Raw genomic sequence first — 24,274 nt, forward strand, 5'->3', positions numbered from 1 at the left:
GAAAGAGAGAACCTCAGACTGAGTTTGAAAGGCTCAGGGTGAGGTGATGCTGGTTGTGTTAACCATGGGTCTGATTTGGAAGTATTTAACCAGATACTTACTATAAGCCCTCAACAAATAGTCTTTGCTGGAACTGTCTTCTGCAAGTCCCAGCATGATGGAGGGAAAGCTGCCTTATACTAGGTTTCTCTCTGCCTCCTTCATGTCTTCTGTTTTGTGGTTATTTTTATTCTTGATGATTTTTGTCTTTTTTTCACCCCTACTGTAGAACCAAGATAACATGGGGTGAAGGGTAATAGAGTCTCTTTACCTTGTTCTCTGAGCTGGCTCATCCCTATTACATCTTCTTTCCTTTTCACTTAGGATTGGAGTTGAGGCTAAGCACTTGACTGGATGGTTGGAAGAATCATTTCTACGTTTTATTTGCTTTCAATACTAATAAGCATTTTACACTTCAGTCTTGGCCCCCTAATTGTAGCTAATGCCAGCACTGTTAGTTTCTTTACTTCCTGAGCTTATAACTTAGAACTTGAAATAATTTTTTCCCCAACAGTTTTACACTGACTTCCATAACATAACAAAGTAAATTTTAAGTGTATAATATTTCTGTTCTTAACACTATGTTAATTAAGATGGCATAACATAAGAAGTGTAAGATACAACCTCAATTTCCAAGGAACTTAAAATGCAGCTGGGAAGATGAGACCCATTCATTACCATAATATTAACAGTTTGACCTCCTATTTGAGACCCATGATCCAGAACTCTCTCCAATCTGTGGAAGCAAGAAATCATTTGAAATAGTTATCTGTCCAGTGAACCCCAGCAATTGACAAGATGTGAGCTAACATGTCAGGATGTGTCACCAGTTCTTGTTTGAAAGCTGTAGTCAAGCACTCATTAACTCAATATGGTCATTGGAGCTAATGGTGTTTGTTTCTATAGCTCCTGATAATATAATATATCCGTCCATGTGCTGGAAAAGCTAAGTGTGGGCAAAAGGGAAACTAAAGAGTATTTTCTTGAATACAACCCCTTCCATGAACTGGAAAATTCCTTGGTCTTGGTTATATAATTGTCTGAGGATTTTGGACTTAGGTTGCTCACAAATAAAAATATCTTTATGACACCTTATTGTTTTTTTTGGATGATACCATGAATATTTGAGAAACAGTAAGATCAGAAAAGCAATTTGTTCAAGGTCACACAGACAAGAATTGCCAAACTTGATTTAAATTCAGGCTTTGACACTGCAAATTCAAAGTACTTTCCTCAGTCATAGTTAATGTCAATAGAGTGAACCCGTCAATGCTATTTTTTGATAAACTTGTAAGAAAGGAGATTGTGAGATTAAAAAAAATAAAATATGAGGCTTTGAATCCTGTAGTGGGTTTATACTTTAGCAAATTTTGGGAGTCAATCATTCCATTTCATTCATTACAACAAATGTTTAGTCAGTAAATACTAGATCCTTAAGAGGTATAAAAGACATAATATATTGGGGAAGATATTATACATATACATATACAACAATAATTAAGAGACCCACAAGGCACAGAGAGACAGCACAATTTTGATTGGGACTATTACTAACAGCCTTGAAGTATAGTTCTTCAAGAGGATGATGAATTTTGCTGGGAACTAGTCCAAGCACATGGCAGTTGGAGAGAACCGGATGAACCAAGGCATGATGGTGGGGAGGGAACATAGTGGGTTTGATTAATGGGGCTTGTTCTTGATGCCTGGTCCACAGGCCTGCTTGGGGAGACTGGTGAAAGGTTAAGTGGTAAGGGGGGGGAAGATGCTGGAGGACCACTAGAGAAAATGATTTTCATGTGTAAAATAGTTCTACATATTTATTCTTATTTAGAGTTGAAATGCTACAAGTTTTGTTTGTTTCTTTTGGTTTTTAACTGATGATACTTCCTATTTTTAAGAAAGAAGGATTGTTAAGGAAAATAGCAAAATATTTATCGTATAATAGCAGTTTTGCTTATGGCGTTTGCATCTTTTAATGTTTGTATTATGACTCCTTTTGCTAAAACTAAAACAGTTCAATTAAAAAAATATTTCTTTAGGAATGTTCTAAAAGAGCAAATAATGGGAAATTTACTCTTCGAGATCTGCTTGTGGTTCCTATGCAGCGTGTTTTAAAGTATCACCTTCTCCTTCAGGTATGTAATTTAAAACTGTTTGTTTATTTGTTCATTCATTAATTCAACACAATATTAATGAAGCATCAACTAAGCTGCAGAAACTTTATGTTTGGAGCCCTATCCCCTTACAGTTTTCAATTATGAGGATAGCTAAGTGGGAAATAACAGAACAGCTGGAAATTTTTTCTTCCTTTTAAGCAAAGATAATTCTGTATCTTTCACACAGTCACATTTTGAGTTCTTCAAACAGAACTGGCTCCAAAAAAATTAAAAAATTTAAAAACAAGGCAAAACAAATATAAATATCCCTTCAACCAAGTCTTCTGTCATTAGCAGTAATCATTTATTAGAATCTCAGTGTTGCAATACACTTGAATTTTGGCAGGTTAATTGTGTTAGAATTTGTGCCTTATAACCATAAACGAAAGAGAATTGTGTCACACTCTGTGTTACTTTCTGCTATACTAAATTATAATAAGACTACATTTATTTTGAAGTGATTCTTGTTATAACCGCAAAGCTTATGGTTTCCACGGTTAGTCTTCTAATGAGGGTGGAGAGTCTTATAAATTTAATTTGATAGCTGTACCAGGAGACTCATTAGTTCTGCTCCAAAGAAATGTCTTACTGTATTAGTCTATCAGCTTTGCTGATGCTTGTGAAATGCCATTTTTAAAAGATCTACTACCTGTATGTGAAATATAATTCTGAGTTTGCTGTGCTTTATACATCTTGTATATTAAATTTCTTGAACTGTAACTGCAAAATTATTAGTCATTTCTATTTTCTACTGAGAAATCAGAAAAATTCAAACCCTGATTATTCCTTACAAATGCGTTAAAACATTTATGAGACCTAAACTCAAAGCAACTTAATCAAATTGCATTTTATGAAAAAATAATAAGGAAGACTTAGGCAGTCAGTTTCTGAGACATCATGAAACTAAAAACATGTCCAAAAGAAGATAATAATTTATCTTGTAACTTTAGTATAGTCAAATATTGATTGAAAAATTTAAAAGTTGCAGTTTTTAAGAAATATCTATTTTCTTCATTACTCAGCCATAAAAAGAAATGAAATTGAGTTATTTGTAGTGAGGTGGATGAGTCTGTCATACAGAGTGAAGTAAGGAAGAGAAAAAACAAATACCATATGCTAACACATACATATGGAATCTAAAAAAAAGAAAAAATGGTTCTGACGAACCTAGGGGCAGGACAGGAATAAAGATGCAGGCATAGAGAATGGACTTGACGACATGGCAAGGCGGAAGGGTAAGCTGGGACGAAGTGAGAGAGTGGCATGGACATATATACACTACCAAATGTAAAATAGATAGCTGTAGGAAGCAGCTGCATCGCACAGGGAGATCAGCTCCCTGCTTCGTGACCACCTAAAGGGGTGGGATAGGGAGGGTGGGAGGGAGACGCAAGAGGGAGGGGATATGGGGATATATGTATGCATATAGCTGATTCACTTTGTTATACAGCAGAAGCTAACACAACATTGTAAAGCAATTATACTCCGATAAAGATGTTTAAAAACAAAAGATTTTAAGCAGACTTATAAAAGTATAAAATATGACCTTACCTTTTGGAAAGTCAGTGAACTTTTTCTGCTCATTTCTCTTGGGTTGTTTGATATTTTAAATTTCAAAAGTATATTTAGTTCCGTGATGATTTTTTAAAATAGGAAAAGTTTTATCTGGGATACCACACTTAGATAAAAATTCTAGAAATGTTTTTCCATTTCAAAATAGTGTAGAGTAGAATTAATTTGTCTACAGTTTAGAAATGTGTTAAATAAATGTGGCATGAATTTGAATATTTTCTACTTACTACTGTATTTTAGGGGGTAAATCATTTTTGAAATGCCTTATGATTTGAAATCACGGATTTATAAAATTAAAATTTTATAGTGGGGGGTTTGAAACTTTGAGAATACTGTTATTATTTAATAGAGGAAAAGTAAAAATAGAAACAAAAGAGTATCACTCTGACAAGTTTATTATACTTAACACATTTGATATCTGTAGGTTCTGTTTACAACTAGAAACACTACTGGTATTGAATTCAGCAAAGATTTTTTTTTTTAATTTATTTATTTTAGGCTGAATTGGGTCTTCCTTGTTGCACGCGGGCTTTCTCTAGTTGCGGCTACCCTTCATTGCAGTGTGCAGGCTTCTCATTGCATTGGCTTCTCTTGTTGTGGAGCATGGGCTCTAGGCACTCGGCCTTCAGTAGTTGTGGCACTCGGGCTCTAGAGCGCAGGCTCAGTAGTTGTGGTGCACGGGCTTAGTTGCTCCGCGGCACGTGGGATCTTCCCGGACCAAGGCTCAAACCTGTGTCCCCTGCATTGGCAGGTGGATTCTTAACCACTGCGCCACCAGGGAAGCCCCTCAGCAAAGATTTTTGAATGGATCCCATGAGCTGCATACAGTGAGTCTCTCAACAATGTAAAACAGCCCCCCTCACACTGATAAAGTTCACTGTTTTATTGGGGAAAATGAAATGTAATCTGCCAAATACAATACGACGTGTTAAGTATGCAGAAGGTACAGAGGTGGTACAAATACAGACTTAGTTAATTATGGCTTGAGAAGAGGCCTCTGTCATAGAAAGCTTCACAGAGGAGTGTTTCTTGAGTTGGGCTTTGAAGGAAGAATATCGGTTTGGCAGGTGGATCAGAGAGCAAGGGCTTTCTAGGAGAGAAAACATCATGCCTAATGGGATCAGATATTAGAACATTATTTTGAGAATTGCAGTTAACTTAGTAGAAGTAGGCATCGGTTGTTTGAGAGGAAGTGGAGAGAGAAGTTGGGAGAGGTTTGCAGAATTCAGATCATGAAGCATCTACGAGGTATGCGTGACAACCTGAAGCTTTTGTGAGCCTCCCAGAAGTCTAAGTAACAGGATCTGATTTACATTTAGAGATTTAACTCTGATGTCAATCGAGGGACTAGATTGTAGCAAGGAAAGACTGCAAGTCAGAAGACGAATCAGAAGCCTATTACAGTCACCCATTTGAAAGAGAGCAGGGACTTGAACCGGGGTAGTGCCAGTGGAGGAGGCTTCAAGGGGAAGGGTCAAAGTTAACACAAACAGAAGATAGTGAGAGAGAGGGAGGAGTCAGGGGCACCTTTGAGGTTTTGGCTTAAGTGATGGAGGTGCCCTCATTCAGTAAGACATAAACAGGAACAAGAGTAGGGGTGCGGGTGAAGGTGCGTGAAGTTTGGACGTGCTGGATTTCAGGGGCTTGCGAGAAACCCAGGTAGAACGATTTAATAGGACATATGAGTCTGGGACTCAGGCGTGAATTCTGGGTTGAGCACATTCATTTGAGGGTGACTGTCACATTAGGTGATAGGCGATGTTATGGCAATGGTTGTGATAGAATTCACAGAGTATATAACGTAAGGATGACAGAAGACTAAGGTGAAAATCTAGGGAATAATAACTCATTTCTAAGGTGCAAAGAAAGAAGAAGGTATGAAAGACAAATGAATAGGCAACATTTAAGATGAACTAACAAAAATAACAGCAACAAACAGAAGAGCCTGATGTCCCTGAGGCCAAAGGAGAGATGGAGTTGTCAGAATCAAAAGCCATAGAGAAGCCAAGTTTGGTAACAAGTGAAAAGTGTCAGTTCAGGGACTTCCCTGGTTGTCCACTGGGTAAGACTCCACGCTTCCAATGCAGGGGGCGTGGGTTCGATCCCTTGTCAGGGAACTAAGATTCCACATGCCACGTGGTGCAGCCAAAAAAGAAAAAAGTATCAGTTCAGTTGTCAAGGAGGGGAATCTTTCTTAACATCTGGCAAGAGTGTCAGTGTGATGGTGGGGATAGAATTCACGCTCAACTTTGAAAGGAAAACCTTTCTGACCATTGTCTCATGTCCTTTTGATATCTATTTGGTCTTCTTACAGTTTGAAATTTTTGATGAAAACAGCGCCTAGTTAAATCAGATTTATCACATTATGGTGAGAATAATGATAAAAATGGTTTATTTGTAAAATGTTTTCTTATGTGTTGGTTTTAATTTGATGAAAGTAGTACTAAAATATATCTTCCAAATAGGAGCTGGTCAAACATACCACTGATGCTATGGAGAAGGCAAATTTGAAACTGGCTCTTGATGCGATGAAGGTTAGACGAATGCATCATTAACTTGTTTGTATTTCTAATGCTTGCATAAAAACAATAGAATATAAACTGTTAATACATATGTATGATATGCTAATAGATATTATTATAAGTATTTGCATAGGTTTGTTTTTGGAGGGGAGAGCTGGATATTTTTAAATGAAATCAGTATCCTTGCATGGATTTAATTGTTGGACAAAAACATAAAACCAAGAGGTATATTAAAATAACTTTCAGTATTTATGAAAGTATGACAATTTCCATAACTACCAGGAATGATTTAATAGCATGGTTTTGTGTCACATTCTTTTTATGGTTGCTAGTAGAAACCTATTGGCTTGTGCAAGCAGCAGTTTAGCTGATGACTTCAGGACACTGGTGTGACTTATTTTTCTCAAGTGAGGATGTCAGCCAGGTTTACCTTTTTGGATGCTGTGCACCAGTACAAGTGATCAGTCTGGGTTTCTATTTCAGGTAAATCTGAAAATCAAGAACTAGAAGTAGGTGAAGGCAGGCTTTTTGAACATATTGGGGAATCTGTAAAACCCTGATTTCCACGCTATGCTGGACTTTTTGAAAGAAATAATATTTGTCCCTAGCTTAAAACATACACAAATATTTGTTGTCAAAACAAAATGCCAATGTGACTCTGCCCAGAGCAGTGCATAATTACTTCTCTGTGTCCTTGTGCCAGTTTCAGTGTTAGCTCTGTGTTTAGCTGACTTTAGTACCCTGTCAGGAAACAGCCCATCATTATTTATTATTATAAAAAAATCATATCAAGTTTCCAATTCTTTAAAGAAATCGTTTATAGATATATCCTATGAAAAGTCGGGCTTTCATTTAGAACAAAGTTAGGAACTGCTTTTGCCTGAGTTCTGTTCCTGCTGTTGCAGATAAATATAAGAGGGTAGGGAAAAAAGAAAACCCAGAAAACAGGAAAAATCTGGAGCACGTATAATAAAAATAGCTAGTTACAGTATGGAAAGATTAGCTAATGTTTCCTCAAATTTCAGAAAAGACATTTTAAAATAGGTGAAGGCACATGGAGAAACAGGGCCAGCATTGTTTGTGCCCTTTAGTTCATTTTCACGCTCCCTGGTTTCTCTCCTCTCCTTCACTTCCCTTTATTAACTCTTTGAAATTGACCTGGCTTCCCTGACTGAGCCCTCTCAGGAACTAAGATGCTTAACTGGATGCAGACAACAGCCCTGCTAGATTCATTGTCTAACTTTTAGTTACTTTTTTCTCCCGGCTAATCCTTCATGATTGCCCTTATTCTAACCCAAGTTCAAGTGTGATTCTCTCAAGGTCAGTGTTTAGAATTTACACTGCTCCCGACCTGGTTTCCTTTTTGTTGTTCTGCATGGCAGCATATTTTGTTTGTTTCTGTGTTTGATCCTTACTCTTCTCAGGGGTGTGGTAAATGACAAGGCTTCAGTCTTCCCAGCTGTACTCCAGACAGTTTTAAATTGCTTTTGAGATGCAGCTTCGATTAGGCATTCATTTTATTGTCATTGAAAAGTTGTAGTGGTAACTTTCTACCATTAATGAAATTAATGATGTGTTTTCTTTCAAACAGTGCTCATCTCTTGTCTAATCTTATCTTGCCTTCTTTTTCTCCCCTTCTCTTTATTCTTTAGGACTTGGCACAATATGTGAATGAAGTGAAAAGAGATAATGAGACCCTTCGTGAAATTAAACAGTTTCAGCTATCTATAGAAAATTTGGTATGTAATTATCATTCCATCCAGCTCCCCTAACCCACAAATTGGGGGATGTTCTAGCAGTTGTTTTTGAAAAAAAAATAGTTTACCTTCAAGTTTCTGTTGTTCTAGGTTTTTACCGACTTCTGTTTGGCAGCATCCACGGGGATAAACGTTCAGTGGCACCTGTGATACATCATCGTCCAGGGACTTTCTGCCATTTCTTGTCCCTGTCACTTTAATCACACTGTGAGGCCTCTCCCTGCAGCAGTCCCAATTCTAAACATTGGAGTCCATTTTTTTTTTCTTTTCCTTCCCTCACTCCCATACGTAACCATGGTGGAGTCCCATTAATTTATTCATTTTATGTATATTTACTGGGTGACTGCTGTGTGCCAGACATTTTGCTTGGGGCCGGGGCTGTAACTATGAACAACATGGTCTCATGGTTGAGGAGACAGTAAAAAGATAGTCTAAAAATGCTCTCTCTATTGAGATGAATGCTCTGAACAGGTTGCTGCAACAGAGGATATTGAGGGGAGTCCTAGTTTAGATAAGGTGCTCAGAAAGAGTCCTTCCGAGACATTTGTCACCTGAGCTTGAAGGATGAGAAGCCAGTGGCACAAAGGTCTGCAGAGAGAAGATACCCGGCAGAAGCCATAGCAAGTGAGATGCCCTGAAATGGGCAAGAGCCAGGGCTGTTCAAGGAGCAGCAAGACAAGAGAGGCTGGAAATTGAGAGTGAAAGGAAGAAGGGTGGGCTCTGAAGTGGGGGAGTGGGGGCAGGAGAACTACACACCACAGCCTTGGAGGGCAAGGCGCTGAGCTGGGATTTTGTAGTGATTGCAGTAGGAAGCTAGTGAACGGTTCTTACCAGAGGGTTTCACAGTCTGATTTAAGTGTCATGAAAACCCTTTCATCAGGCAGACCAGTCAGCAAATCATTGAGGTCGTTTCAAGAGAGATGATGGAGGCCTGGATAAAGCTGTGGGGAGAGAAAACAGATAAATGAATAGATTTAAGATGCTTTTCTTGGTAGAGCAATTTTATTGCTTCTTTCTCTTTGTTCGTCTTTGGTCTTTCTTTCCACACATACAGCTACTTTCCCTTTTCAGGACCTCATCTGCCACCTTTCCAATCACAGTAGCCTCTGGTTACCTCTTCACATGGTTGCGTTTATAGTTCTGCCTTTGATTATAATATTGTCAAAGCCTAGAATATCTTTTTTCATTATTTCCTATCAAATTTCTTCAAGGTCCAATTTAAAAAAAATTATTTCCCTAACCTGAAAGAATCCCTAATTCCTTCTCTTTGTAATTCCATAGCACATTGCCTGGACAGCTGTTTTTTTTTTTTATTGTGGTTAAATATATATAAAACATTAAGTTTGCCATTTTTAAGTGTACAGTTTTGTGATGTTAGATACATTCATATTGTTGTGCAGCCGTCACCACCATCCATCTCCAGAACTCTTTTCATCTTGAAAGACTGAAGCTCTCCACCTATTAAGCACTAGCTCTTCATTCCCCCTTCCTCCCAGCCCCTGGCAACCACCGTTCTACTTTCTGTCTTCATGAATTACTGGATATCAATACTTACCACATTTTTGTTTGCAAATATTTTCTACCATTCTGTGGGTTACCTTTTCACTCTGTTAATAGTGTTATTTGTGCAAAATTTTAAATTTTGATGAAGTCCACCTTATCGATCTTTTGTTGCCTGTGCCTTTGGTGTCCTATCTAAAAAATCATTACTGAATCCAATGTCATAAACATTTTCCCCTATGTTTTCTTCTAAAAGTTTTGTATTTTTAACTCTTTGATCAATTTTGAGTTAATTTTTGGAAACGGTATAAGGTAAGGGTCCAACTTCATTCTTCTACCTGTGCATATCCAGTTTCCCCAGCAACCTTTGTTAAAAAGCCTCTCCTATCCCCCACTGAGTTGGTCTTGGCACACCTGTCAAAAATCATTTGACCATATATGTGAAGGCTTATTTCTGGATGTTCTGTTGTATTACATTGGTTTAGAAGTCTGTGTTTATGCCAGTTCTACACTGTTTGGATTACCATAGTTTTGTAATAAGTTTTGAAATCAGGAAGTGTGAGATCCCAGCTTTGTTCTTTTTTATGATCGTTTTACCTATTAAGGGTCCCTAGCGATTCCATATGGGTTTTAGGATGGAGTTTTCTGTTTCTGCAAAAAATACAGATAAGAAACATTTATTTTTATACTTTCTTGTAGTACAGTTAATTAATTACATATCTTTTTTTATTAGAACGTAATCTCATAGATGTTAGTGATATTTTCAGTCAGTTCTTTTTCCTTTAGCACCTTGTAGAGTAGGTGTTCATAAATACTTACAACTTTTTATTTTCTGCCTCTGGGGAAATGACTCATTATTTTTAATCATCAAGGCAGAAATTTTCATTCTTAAGATCTTAGCTCAGGGAAGCCATCCTTGACTCCCTAGACCAAATTAGGTCCCCCAGATATGCATGCTTCCTCTGCTCTTCCATCATGGCAATCACATGTTTGTAATTATATTCTTCTGTGAATATTTGTTCCCCCACTGAGCAGTATGTTTCATGAGGGCAGGGTCTATGTCATTTTGTCCTGTACCTAGTGTCTAGCACACAGTGGATGCTCAGTAAGTATTAGTTGTTGTAACTTCCTTGTGATTTGCATTTTTCCAATTCTCTCTTTTGGTAGCTAACTTCTTCGTTAGAGTTGTAAGTAAAATCAATTAATGTCTTCAGTATGCCTCCTGGGATGACCAAGGACAGGCTATTTTTGAAAGTGTATCATACAGACCTGAGCTTTTTAGAATAAGTGTGTTAAAAGGTAAAATGATAAAACTTGTTATAGGATAGTTGTGCCTAGCAAATATCCTCACTAATGTTAATTTCTGTTTTTATGTGATTATGAAAAACTGAGACATGCACATTTTATATTTTAGAACCAACCAGTTTTGCTTTTTGGACGACCTCAGGGAGATGGTGAAATTCGAATAACCACTCTAGACAAGCATACAAAACAAGAAAGGTGAGAAGGATCAGTACTTATTTTCAAAATAAGTTATTAGGATCAGGAGATTATGAAAATCTTAAAAACAGTTCCTCCAGGACAAAGGAGTGAAATAAAGGAATAAAAACAAGGGGTCAGATCGATCTGTGGTTTTTTAATTTCTCATATAGATATGTTAGGTATTCCCCTCTTTTTTCTGGTATCTGTTGATTTGCCTAAGTTTGAGTTCTTAAGGAGGAATAGACAAATATAGAATGTCAGCTAGAGTAAAAAAAGTACACATTAAAATGAGAGTAGCAATAAAGCAATAATAGACAACTACTATAAAAACACAATTGTTTTTAATTTTATTTTTTGGTATGCATTTTAAAAGAATTAAAAACAGTACAACATGTCCTAAGCAGGAAGTCCAAGTGAAGGCCATTTAGTGAGATTTTCTCGAGGGAAATTTGTAGGTGCGGTCCTTAAAGATTAGTTGAGCTAATTATGTGGTAGTTAAACTGATTTATTTAGTTGAAATGGCCATTTTCTGGAAACTTTGGAAACTAGAAAGTCAACCAGTAGGGGGCAGCATCAGCTCTTGCTTCCACCTGATACCCAGGCTCTAAAGGTAGCTCCCAGGAGACACACATCCTTTTAGCCTCTCCCGAAAAATAGACTTTGAAAGTGTTGCAAGTAATAGAGCTACGTGAATGTCTCATTATTATTGTTTTAAAAAAATGTATGCATGTTAATCACTGACTGAGAGTTTTTGAAAAGATACAAATATTGGTACTGGAAGATAGGATTATAAGGTCTGTTTTTTCCCCCAGTTATATTGCTTTTAGTAAGATAGAAGAGAAATACCAACATGTAAATTTAACCATAATTTCTCTAGCTTACACTTGGGTCATGTACCACTCAATTTATGTTTTAGGTTGTCCATTAAGTCACAAGGAGCAACATACAGGGTAAAAGCGCAGATTCCACAAGTAGACCCAAGAGTGAATCCTGATTTGCACCCACTGGCAGTGTAACCCTGAGAAAATTATCTAACTTCTCTGAGCCTCAGCTTCCTCCCGAGTAAAATGAATATGATAATAATACGTACCTCAGGAGATGGTCCTGGGGATTTAAATTGAGTCATCTTTGTGGAAGGGGTGAATGCTTCTCAAGACAATCTGTCTGACTCCTAGTAACATCAGTAGAAGTTAACCGCTATTGTTGTCATTAATATTATTCCATAAATGTTTAGCTTTTAAACTGGAAGAAAGAAAGTACTAGCTCACGAACAACACTTTATGGCTTAATTGTTCCTGACAGTAACTCTGCAGTGTGCATATTGTTTTCATTATAATTTTGCCTATTTTTTAACTGTGGAAACTGAGGCACAGCAGGGTGATTCATTTAGTAAAGGGAAGTGCCAGGACACAGTTCATTCTTTCAGTGTGCACACTGCCTTTGTCTTTAACTCACAGGATTAATTTTACCTGGGAAGAATTAATACACATGCTTCCAAACCATTTAAATAAATCTCTCTCTCTCTCTCAGGCATATCTTCTTATTTGATTTGGCAGTGATTGTATGTAAAAGGAAAGGTGATAACTATGAAATGAAGGAAATAATAGATCTTCAGCAGTACAAAATAGCCAACAATCCTACAACTGATAAAGAAAATAAAAAGGTAAATTCTTGGAAATGAATAACTGTAATTTACTCATAACTTTGACTATTCAAGGAAAGTATGCTAATACATTAATGTGAGAGGCCGCTTATCCATCCAGGTGTTTTTGTTTCTAGAGATTAATTAGAAGCAAACCTCTGTGAGAAATAATTGGACAGTGCCACAGGTGATAATGATCACCTCTAATGCCCTAATGATCAAGGCAGCAAAATGCACTTGGCATAGCAATTGTTCTAGATATGAAGTTGACTGCAGTAGTCTTGATTGTTCACAGTTTGTCTGATCATAATGTTATGGGTGGTTTGTGGATGATTATGGTGGTGTGTTAGTGAATTTGGAAACATGATGTTATTAATCAATGATACTTATTAACCTGAGGAATATTAATTTTAACAGTGGTCTTATGGCTTCTACCTCATCCATATCCAAGGACAAAATGGGTTAGAATTTTATTGCAAAACAAAAGATTTAAAGAAAAAGTGGCTGGAACAGTTTGAAATGGCTTTGTGAGTATTTCTACTTTTAAAAGTGCTTTTTTCTACTGCATAAGTTTCTTATGAACAATGAACTACCAATAAACATACTCTAATATTTGTAGCATGTGTACAGAGGCTGTGAAAACACTTTGCTCTGAGCATGAGTGCTATGCTACGAGGCTGTCAGCTTGATAACTTTGGTCTCCTGGGAGAGATGTTTTGGTGAATTTCTTCAAGAAAAAGAAAGAGGGAGCTCTAACCTTCTGTTTGACTTTCTTCTCATGGGCATATTTTAATTCTTTAGCTTTTAGCAGCCCCCGAAAATATTAATTATTCTAATGATAAACTTTTAATGTAATTGCCATGTTTTATATATATCTTTAAATTAAGTAGAAAGACTCCCAAACACATACACACACGTACATACATACATGCAAATATCTTATTTTTAATAGAAAGATTTATTTGTTCCTCCTGTTTGTTTTTAATTCATTTATTGTTTGAATTCTGGGTAAATTGCTTGACGTATTCAATGAATGCTTTCAGGGCTTGACTTCTCTCAGTGTTTTTTCCTTTTATTAAAGTGGAAACTCAACAAAGAGGTGGGAAATAAATCAGACATGTTTAAAAAGGAATGCATACAGAGACGTGATTACACAAGGATGTGTCATTATAGGAGTTTCTTTTCAGTTTTGAGGTTCATGGATTAAAAAGTGTATAATGACCCTTGTTATGGAAACATATAGGTCACCGTGAAATTGAAATTCTTAGCAAAAGGTGAAATTAAGAAAAAACACTTCTGTGATTTGCTTCATATGTATTCTAGCATTATTTACCTTTTGCAGACAAATTCTATCAGATTTTTTGTTTGCTTTCTCCTTTGATTTGTTTTTGGAAATGCTCATGTTAATATAAAATGGAAATAGGATTAGAATATTTTATTGTAGTTCTGAGGGGAGAAAAATAGAGATTTTCCTTAGATTATTTTCTCTAACACTTTGAGACATAAGATTGTGCACCTAAAATAGTTTTAAGCTTATAGACAATTCTGGGTTCAGCAATAACCCCTGCCATGGACTGGCTGCATAGTCTTAGCCAATTTGTTTAACCTCTCAGAGCCTCAGTTTCCTCCTCTAAAATAGGGATAATGATATTTTGAATTCCAGATATATGTGTCAAGCAGAATGGTGGCCAGATAGTACAACAACAATGATATGGTATTGAATTGTAAGAGGTATCTGCTGTTATCACTATTATTAATATTGTTTTGTATTTAGGATCCTAATATACCTATAGGGACATATAAATTCAGAGGACATCTTCCAGTGTACTATTGTAGTTTTTAAAATTTATTGTTATTGATTATAATAATTAAAAGACCTTAGTAGTTGTATGCATCAATAAAATGGCTATTCTACAGGGACCTTTTTGGTTTGGGTCGTAAGTGAGGAAGTTGGTGACCTCCGCCCAGTCTCTGATGAATTGTGGGCTACATCATAAACCTAGTGTGCTGTTTTAGTGAGGTTTCAAATGATAGGCAATATTTGGACTTGAGCAGTTGGGATTGGAGTGACAGGATGCTGGGGTTGCTGATAATATGCAAAAGCAGAGCTGATCTCACACCTTTGCTCTTGTGGGAAGGATGCTGGGTTGGTATTTTCTTACGGGTTCTGTTCATATGATGCTTACATGAGTGAAGGAATTTCTGCAGAGGAGGGAAGTTAAATTTGTTGTCCAGAGTAGGTGGGCTCCTTGGACTGTATTGATAGGTGCATCACTTAATATTTTGTTCACTTGCCGTAAATCAAACAGCTAAACTCTGGATGCAAGAGACTCAACAAAATGGATGCTTATCTCTCTTTTTCATGGAAGAGAATCTGGGGTAGGTAGACAAGGGGTAGGTTGGGCTCTCTGGGGTATTGCCAGGAACCCAGGCTCAGATCTTCCTGCTCTGCCATTGTCAGCATGGCTTCTGCCCTCAAGGTTGGTCACATGTTGTCCAAGATAGCTGCTGGAGCTCTAGCTATATAATCTACGTTCTAGGCAGCAGAAGATGATCCTCATTTTTAAGGATTCTTTGCAGAAATGCTACAACTTCTGTTACATAATACTGACCAGAACTTAGTCATGTGACCACATCTGACAAGGGAGCCGAGAAATGCCATCTTCATTCTGGGCAGGATTATGCTTGGCTATGAATCAAGGTTCTCCTATTATGGAAGAAAGGAGAAATGGGTAGCTGTACGCAACTATCAGTCGCTGCCTTATAGGTGTACACATAAGGGAAGAGTATGGGTAGCTTTAAATTGTTCCATCACAGGAAAGATGGCTGTACCACACACAGGGAAACTAGGTGGGTTTCTTCATCTTTGAGCCTTATCCAAGCACCTCAACAATGTAATTGAACATCCATTAAACTCTGTATTTTAGAGTTCCACTGACTTGCCCATGCAGATGGTGAGAGGGTGGAAGTACCCTTTGTTGAGAATTGCTCAAAGTCAAAGTTGAGGGCTTCTTTAAGCAGGGATTATGCCATGTATGGCATGTAAATTAAAATTAGGCAAAATAAAAGTAGGATTTTATTCGAGCATCAGAATATCCCATTATTTTATTTCCTCCTTTCTCTTTTGAAGCTTGTTATGCAGGAAAGTCCTGCTTCCAGCTTTGTAAGACAGGTCTTGCTTGTCTTACGCTCAGGAAAGTAGAATAATCTAAGTAAGTCCTGAAGCTTAAGACTTTGCCTATGGCTCAAATTTTGCTATTTTATCCATTATTTAAAGTTCAAGTACTCTTAGTCTATAAGCCATGGAGAAAAAGAAAACTGAGAAATCCTGCAGCATTCATAACAATACATGATAAACAGTAAGCCTTGTGTCTCGCCACAGACCAGCTTCTTCCAGTCTCTTTGGCATTAACAGGGGCCCTGTAAGTCCCCCTACAGCATTCTGGAGTGTCGCTTTAAGGACCTTTGAAAAGGAAAGGGAGGCATTGGTGGGAGGGGGGCAGGAAATCAAGGGAGGTGATATTTTAAGACTGACGAAATGCTTGCCAGTTCTATTTACAGAAGATGGCAATTCCGCTGTTTAGAGGATGGTTGGATCATTTTTATTTTAAAAACTTTGCAAATCACCTTTAAGGAGTTTAGAATACAGCTCTTAATTTAGACTATTATAATGGACCATAGAAAAGCATGAATACCAATAAACAGTAAGTATCCGGTAAACTCAAATCTCCCCAGAGGTGACCTAAATCTCAGCCTCTGTCCTTCCCAAGCACACCCCCATCCCCACTCAGTAGCCCTATTCTCTGACCTTCTTTGGCCATAGCCACTTCCAGCGTTATCTGCAGTGGACCACATAAACTTGGCAAACCTCCGGAAGAAAGGCTTCACAGAGAGAAAAGCAGCAGTGACCCACGTGGATAGGGGAGGAAGAAGGATGTTTTCTTTTCTTTTTTCCCCGTGAGAAGAAGTGGTAGCAGGACTCATTGCTCTGAGGTTGTTTGAACAGTTTTTGAGCCATTAACGTTCAAGAGCTATAGTTCTGGGGATCCCACTCTAAAAAATATATTTAGATCTTTAAAAGCCTGATTGATACACATTATTTATTCTTATTTATTTTCAAAAGGGCTTTCTGTCCCTGTTTCCCACAATTCCATTTAGTTATCTGTGAAATAGGATGGCCAATGTTATTTTATTAGCTTAGGCTAGTTTTCATAATGATGTTGGAAAGTGTGGATGTGAACATTGCCTGTAGCAATGTTCAAAATATTGTTAGGAAGCTATGGATGTGTTTCCCCCAAATCCCTTAAATCAAGTGTTTTTAATGTTTTCTCCTGTTAGATTTAAATTGATAAACATGTCATGCCCATTTTATAGCTCAGGAAACTAGCAATGGCAGGAGTATTTCAGCACACTTGTACAAGTTCAGTGCTATAACATTTACAATAGAGTTCAGGATCTTAGTTCACAGCATTTTTTTTTTAACCAGGAAGGTGCTAAAATAAGCACCTGGACTCAAATCCTGTTATCTAAAACTGAAATCAGGTTTCTTTTTTTCTTTTTTTCACTGTGACTAGGACCTGGAGGATCAGACAGTGTCCTTAAGTTTTCTAGAAATAAGTCAGAGTTGGGTAAAATAAAGAAATTGAGTAATAGAATAATAAGATTTTTAAAAGGAAAAGTTAGAGAAAGAAAAACTAGAACGGGGCAAAAAAGCATTGCGTATGGTAGCAAGTGGCAGGTTTTGAACCAGCCTCTGTAGCATTTATTGAAGGGAACTGAAAGGCCCTTTTGCCTGGAATTTCTTCTGACTGACTTCACCCAATTCTTGAAATTCTAACAATTTATATTTACTCCCTTGAGTAAAGAAAGCCCCCTTAAAGATGCATATACCATTATTACCACACCAAGATTTCTTCACTGTGTGCCACATGCCAGGCACAGTGCCACATGGCTTACCCAAGGAAAAATAGCATAGAGACCATTAACGTCTGCTAAAATACGAGCCCAGGATATATATCTGTTAGCTGCTAAGACTAGTGGGAGTGGGGAGAAGACAAGGAAAAGGGGGTATGGAAATTCTAGAGCTGGGGAGGGGCTCTGGGACCAGGCTGCCTTGTCATCTGGAAGGGCAGCCCCTGAGCTTCGTTTCCTAGGATGAACCCCTGAAAAGAAGCGCTCTCCAAGTGGGGTGAGGCAGGGTGGGAATGCAGCCATGAAACCACAAGTCACGTTTAATCTGAGCCACAGTGTATCTTTCTAATTTATTCCCCATTTACTTCCAGAAGGAATTTGAGGTCACTCACCATAGAAAGCACACATGCCACAGAATTAAAAAGAAAAATTTAAATAATCAGAGGTCAAACAGAACAATGTTTCAAAGCATTCTCCGCAGACTCAGGCTCCACTAGATAAGAAAATTTTCTTGAAATTCGCCTCCTGGAGTTTGAATATGAAAGCAGAGAGTATGTTTTTCACATTTTAAATATAAAATTATATTTCATCCAATATCATTTGTTTTAATCTAAAGGTATTGCTCAGAGATTCTGAATACCAGAGGGGTAATTATCAGAGGAAATTGCATTTATTCTCCCAATATTTACTAAGCATTTGCTTTGTTGCTAGACACTATTGGAAGCCCTGGCCATATAGCACTGAGGGAGCTATTGCAATTGAATTTAATTACTGTAGCTTCTAAATATACTAGCGTTCAGTTAATATATAGTGGATCATATTTCAAGACTGAACTCTTGATATTTCTATGAAAATAGTCTCTTCCTCCCAATCCTATCTATTCAAGTGTAATTAGATGGAGGACCAAGATTTGCCTTTTCCCTCCACATGTAATCAGTTTCTCAGCAATCTCTGCAGATTAAATCTGACCACTTGCTTGTAATCTTCACCCTCACCTCCCTGGTTTAAGCCTTCCACATCTCTGATTAGCCTCTGCATTCCCTGCCCCCTCCTTACCAGTCCATTCTTCAAGAAGCATCCAGGGTGATCTGCTGTGTCCTGCCCTACTTAAGACCCTTTGTTGGCTATTTACTGCACTCTGTATAATATCAACATTCTTACCAGGACCTCAGAAGGCCCTGCATGGTTTTATCCCACCCATCTCTTCAGCCACATCACACACCTGTTTGCCGTAGTTAGATTGAGTGCATTTCAGTTTTTGGAGAATGTGCACAGGCCTCAGGCATTCAACCGTGAGCTTTCCTTACCAGGATGGTCTTTCCTCTTGCTCCTTGGGCAGCTGGTTCTTTATCCTCCTGATCTTGACTTTAAATATCACTTTGTGAGAGAGATCTCTCCTGACCACTATGCTAAATGAGTAACCTCACTTCCCAAGTATTCTCTCACAATTGTAATTATATGGCCAGACAAAAATTATCCAAGTTTAGTGTTTATAGCCTTCCCGAGACCCGACAATCCACTCCTTGTTAAAGATAATCTATTACTTGCCTACTCTAGTTTGCCTGTCTTTTCTCCTCCAAAAGAGTAAGGATTCTTTATTGCTTATTAGGAGAGAAGCTAAATTGAACTATTGAATACATAGATAATGTTGGGAGAAGGGAAAAAGAAAGCTTCATGGGTCTGGGAATGCAAAGAAAGTTTTGGGTTTTGGTATGAGTAAGGCTCTGGAATAGCTATGGGGTCTGAGGGGTTTGGAAAGGGGAAAAGGGACTTTTGAGAGGCATTTCTGTAGACTCTGAATTATATTCCTTTTGATGTCCTTTGAAATGCTAAGTAAAGAATGAAATTGCCATTTGGTTATTTGGTTGCCCTATGTGTACCTTTAATGCCCCAAGGCCGAGCTGCCTGGGCCCTTGGATTGAGGGCATTACCATTAGATCTAGCTGTCTATTTCATGGCTATTCTCCCAGTGGACTAAAAACACCAGGAGGACAGGGATCTTGTCAGTGCTACTCACATGCCTGATCAATCCTAGCACAGTGCCTGGCACATAGTAGATAATCATATTTTTATTGTAAATCTGAAATTCTACTCTAAGTTTGCTGACAGTAAGGTCAGTTAAAAGAAAAAGATGAATTAGGAAGTTCTTACTGTCTCACAAAATAATACAACAGTCCTCGAGGGAAAGAAACTTTCACTAGTATGATAAAAAGGCTTTATAATCTGGATCCTTAAGTAAGAGTTACAGAAAAACATGTTCTCCACGAGCAGCATTAGATTTTTTTGAAGTTCTAGAAGTTGATGTCATATATTTTTTTTTTCTTAAATTAGCCCTCAAGAATGAGGTTGCAATTTTTTAAAGGCATTTTTGTAGACACCTACCTGATGCTTCCAGGTTATGTTTCTTTTTATCCATCTAGGTATGTTTCTTTTGGGCAGTCTTACTCGATGCTTAGATGAACTTAGAGAACCAAGCAGGATGACTAATTTTCACATCACCTAGATTCTTTCAAGTAATATTGATCTAATCTATACTTCTGCTAAAAACTACAGAACAATATGCAAATCGTGGACCTCCTTGCCTCTAGGAGATGTAGGGGATATAGAACTTAGACTGGTTCTAAGGTCTGAGGTGCTCAAAGCCACCTAATTCCTCATATTTCTCTCTGTCCACACTCCCGATTCCTGACCTGCTCAATTTTTTTCCACCTGTCAGACTCAGAAGAGCGGTTCTGCTTATGGGCGTCACAAGGGAGACTCATTTCACGTGCCTGTTCCCTCTCCCATTTCCCATTGGTCTCCTTAACACCCTCAGTGGCACCTGGAGTGTGACCCTCCCCACTGTATGTTGCTCCCTGCAGTGGACCAGGACCTGACCTCACTGTTTCTCCTCTGGGGGGTGGCTAGTCAGGCCAAAGAGAGGGTGCCTCCCCTAGCCATCCCGGGATTTGGAGGGATAAAGCTGTGTTGTGTTACCCATCAATTCAGGGTTAAAAAATCTGGTGAGTGTCTCAAGAGAAGTGGTCCTTGTTGTTTGATGAGAGACCCATGTGTATGATATCAAAGGTCTGGCAGCAGATTTGACATTCTGTTGTGCAAATTTAAAAGACTGACTTTAGGGCTTCCCTGGTGGCGCAGTGGTTGGGAGTCCGCCTGCCGATGCAAGGGACACGGGTTCGTGCCCCGGTGTGGGAAGATCCCACGTGCCGCGGAGCGGCTGGGCCGGTGAGCCATGGCCGCTGAGCCTGCGCGTCCGGAGCCTGTGCTCCGCAGCGGGAGAGGCCACAAACAACAGTGAGAGACCCATGTACTGCAAAAAAAAAAAAGACTGACTTTATGAGACTTCCCTGGTGGTCCAGTGGCTAAGACTCTATGCTCCCAATGCAGGGGGCCCAGGTTCAATCCCTGGTCAGGGAACTAGATCCCACATGCATGCCTCAACTAAGGGTTCACATGCTGCAACTAAAGATCCCGCATGCTGCAAGTAAAGATCCTGTACACGGCAATGAAGACCCGTGTGCCGCAGCTAAGACCTGGCGCAGCTAAATAAATAAATAAGTAAGTAAGTACATAAATAAATAAAAAAATAGACTGACTTTATTTATATTTTTGCCTAGATGGAGATTCCCCCAATATCTACATGAAGCTAAATCAGAGAATTCTATAGCAAGCCCAAACTCCTGCTGCTCTGGCTACTACTGCCACTACTACTAGGATAATGGTACTTCTGCTTCTCTCTCCTCTTCCTTTCCCTTCCTCTCCCTCCTCTTGTTTGTTTTCTTCATTAGGAGATCCGTTGGGATCTTCTCAAATATATAAATAAGTACCTGTTCAGACTGTGAATTTCATCTCTTAGAACAGGGTCCAGAAAGTAAACATTTTCAGCTTTGTGGACCGTATGGTCTCTGTCACAACTACTCAGGTCTATCATAGTAAGAATACAGCCATAGATAATACATGAATGAGTGTGGTATATTCCAGTAAGATAGGTTGTGGGCTGTAGTTAGCGACCCTTGTCTTACAGCAGGGAGATGATGATTCAGGCCTAGGGAATGTAGTGAGTATGTGTTGCCACAAAAGGATCTCAGCTATACTGGTGCCATGCTGTGGCTTTTTGTAGAAGTGTGATTTTCTCACTAGCACTAATTCCTATTTAGGTCATCATGATGATTTAGCCTCAAAATGTTCTCTACTCCACCAGAACCAGAACAGAAATACCTGGATGAACTATATGTATTTGGCATTATTTTGTACTGACCAGTTGAATATCAAAAATGCCATCCAGGTATCTGGTTTCATTAAGTTTTATTATGTGGTTTATTGGAAAGCACTATGAGACCCCAAGAATCCAGGCCAGTAGCAACAACATGGTAAACTTGTCTCTACTCAACAGTCGACCACATCAGCAAGGATAGTTTTCTAGTCAGTGATGACTCTTTGTGCTCTTGAAGCATTTTCTTCTTACCAGTAATGACACTTGTGCCTGTTATTTATTCTGAAATTCCCTCTTTGGAGAGCACACTGAGGAACATTAGAAGGGGTGAAGGAAGGCTATGGTGGTGTCAAGAGTTGGTCCAAGGGTGAGCCTTCCTGGATGAGCTGTGTGTGGGGAGTGACATTTGACTACAGTGACATCTGCTTTGGCATTTTTTCAGTGTCCAAAGCCCATCAGTGTCTACTTGGAAACTGGTAACCTTACAGGCACAATTACCAAAGTATCAATCCATAAAGCATCTCTGAATTTGTCTGCCCACATGCTTTTTTGTTTTTTTGGAGAAATTATTCACTCTAAAAACCTTTTATTCATTTTCCTTTAAAGGATTTCACTACCAGTTTTTAATATGAAGAATTTGTTTGTTTATGGATATGAAATCCATGCCGACACGATCCATCGCCCCCAGGCTGCACTGAGCCTCATGCTACTGACCTATTCACGTTAATCTCCCAAGTTGAAACCAGCACAACTCTCCCTGAATCTAATGTATTGTCTATAACCTTTCAAAATTGGCAGTTAAGTCAGTATAGGGAACTAAACCACAGTTTCCTGGCAGCAATAAAAGGAAGTAGGACACGGGACAGTGCTCAGAAAAATCACAACTGTCATAAAATGGAGTTTTTCAGTAGCCTGTTTGATCCAGAAACATGCAAAAGCATTTCATGCATGACAAAAGCATTAGTAAATATTAAATACTATTCTTGTTCTGTTATTGCCTAGTGGAGCTCAACCTCTCTCCTTTTTTTTCAGCTTATATTTAATACTTATTTGACATTTTTCTGGCATTCCTGAGCATGCTTATAAGGAAGGAGAAGCCATAGGCGGAAGGAAGAATGAAGGATAGATATCAAAATTTCCATCAGCAAACAAGCATTACTCTGGTTAAAACTAAATGCAGATAAAATTCAGCTGAATTAGTGTTGGTGTCCCTGAGCTTTTATAACAGAGCCTTTGATCCATTGTGTGTGTGTGTGTGTGTGTGTGTGTGTGTGTGTGTGTGTGTGTTTTCTTCTCCGTATATGAGAACAGTAACAGTGCAAGCAGGAGAGTTTAACTGGGCAGTTGTGGTCACTGCTGTCTCCAGGTTGTCTGGGTTATATAGAAGTTAACACAAAGAATAGTTTGTTTCGGAACCGTTTGTCATAGTGAGTCAACTATGTATATGGTTTCCTCTAAGAAAATGAGATAATCAGTGAATTCTATAATAGTAAGCAAGTTTTAATTTATAAGTCTAAACCTAATATTACAGTTAATGTCACGTGTACTACTTTTAAGATATTTCTTGATAAGAAATTGTTAGGTCACAGGCATTATTACTTTGGGCTACACAATACAAAATAAGCTGCAGTTGAAGGTTGGCCGTCCTTACAATGGGAACAATGAGAGAAACTTCAGTTTTCTTCATGGGATAGTAAGCAGTAGCAGTCTGGTTGAAGAGATAAGAAAGTCATACTTGAAACAATTACTGAATGAGACTGAATATTGTATATCTGTATTCATTTATTTTTTTGTGTATTGAGCCTCCCATACATGCCCAGGAACTATTCTAGGCACTAAGAATATAATGATGAATAAGACAAGTTCTTTTCTCTCACTGAGTTTACATTCTAACAAGGCTTATATTTTCAAGTCAGCATTATAATGTCAGTGCAAAACAGTGATAAATTGCAAGGTACATGAAATAGTTTATACCACTCGTTATTTTGATGTAAGGAGAATGGAATTGGACATTTGAACATAGAAAAATCCAATGCATGTGTTGCTCTCGGGCAAATTTGTAAAGAGTTATTGGCCCTCTGAGGATCTAAGGAAGGCATTTGCACTGAAGCCTTTTCCTTTTAATTTAGGAAAAGTAAGCTGTTGTAGGTTAAGTGTGTGCATTTTTTGCTTAAAATAATTAGGAAAAATATCATTTACCACTGATACGTAATTTAGAAAAATTAATTTGTTCAAGGTGTTTTTTCTCCCGTTTATTCTGAATGCCAGTTTGTGAGAATCAAGATCTTAAAAAACTGTAATGTTTTATGAACTCATAAACACTCTGAAGAGGTGTTTAATGTTCCTTTATTCCAACACCTGAGCCTTTCCTACAGCTTCTTTCTAATTGTATCCTGTGCTTGAGTGCCTCTTGTGATGAGGAACTTACTACCTCTGGAATTATTTGCTCCATCTTTTTTTTTTTTTTTTTTTTTTTGGGT

The 24,274-nt window shown here is 38.2% G+C and overlaps 1 protein-coding gene across 2 annotated transcripts in view; it reads left to right on the top strand.

The window, feature by feature from the left end:
- The window catches only part of VAV3 (vav guanine nucleotide exchange factor 3), a 399,772-nt gene that overhangs the window by 198,861 nt on the left and 176,637 nt on the right, over window positions 1-24,274 (top strand). For both annotated transcript variants that reach the window (XM_007449344.1, XM_007449345.1), the window contains exons 10-15: window positions 2,079-2,174; window positions 6,233-6,301; window positions 7,942-8,028; window positions 10,961-11,046; window positions 12,559-12,691; window positions 13,088-13,197. In XM_007449344.1, coding sequence (XP_007449406.1) covers window positions 2,079-2,174; window positions 6,233-6,301; window positions 7,942-8,028; window positions 10,961-11,046; window positions 12,559-12,691; window positions 13,088-13,197 — 581 coding nt within the window. The remainder of the gene's footprint in view (window positions 1-2,078; window positions 2,175-6,232; window positions 6,302-7,941; window positions 8,029-10,960; window positions 11,047-12,558; window positions 12,692-13,087; window positions 13,198-24,274) is intronic.

Source organism: Lipotes vexillifer, unplaced genomic scaffold (assembly GCF_000442215.2).
Source record: "Lipotes vexillifer unplaced genomic scaffold, Lipotes_vexillifer_v1.1 scaffold393, whole genome shotgun sequence".
NCBI classification, from domain to species: Eukaryota; Metazoa; Chordata; class Mammalia; order Artiodactyla; family Lipotidae; genus Lipotes; species Lipotes vexillifer.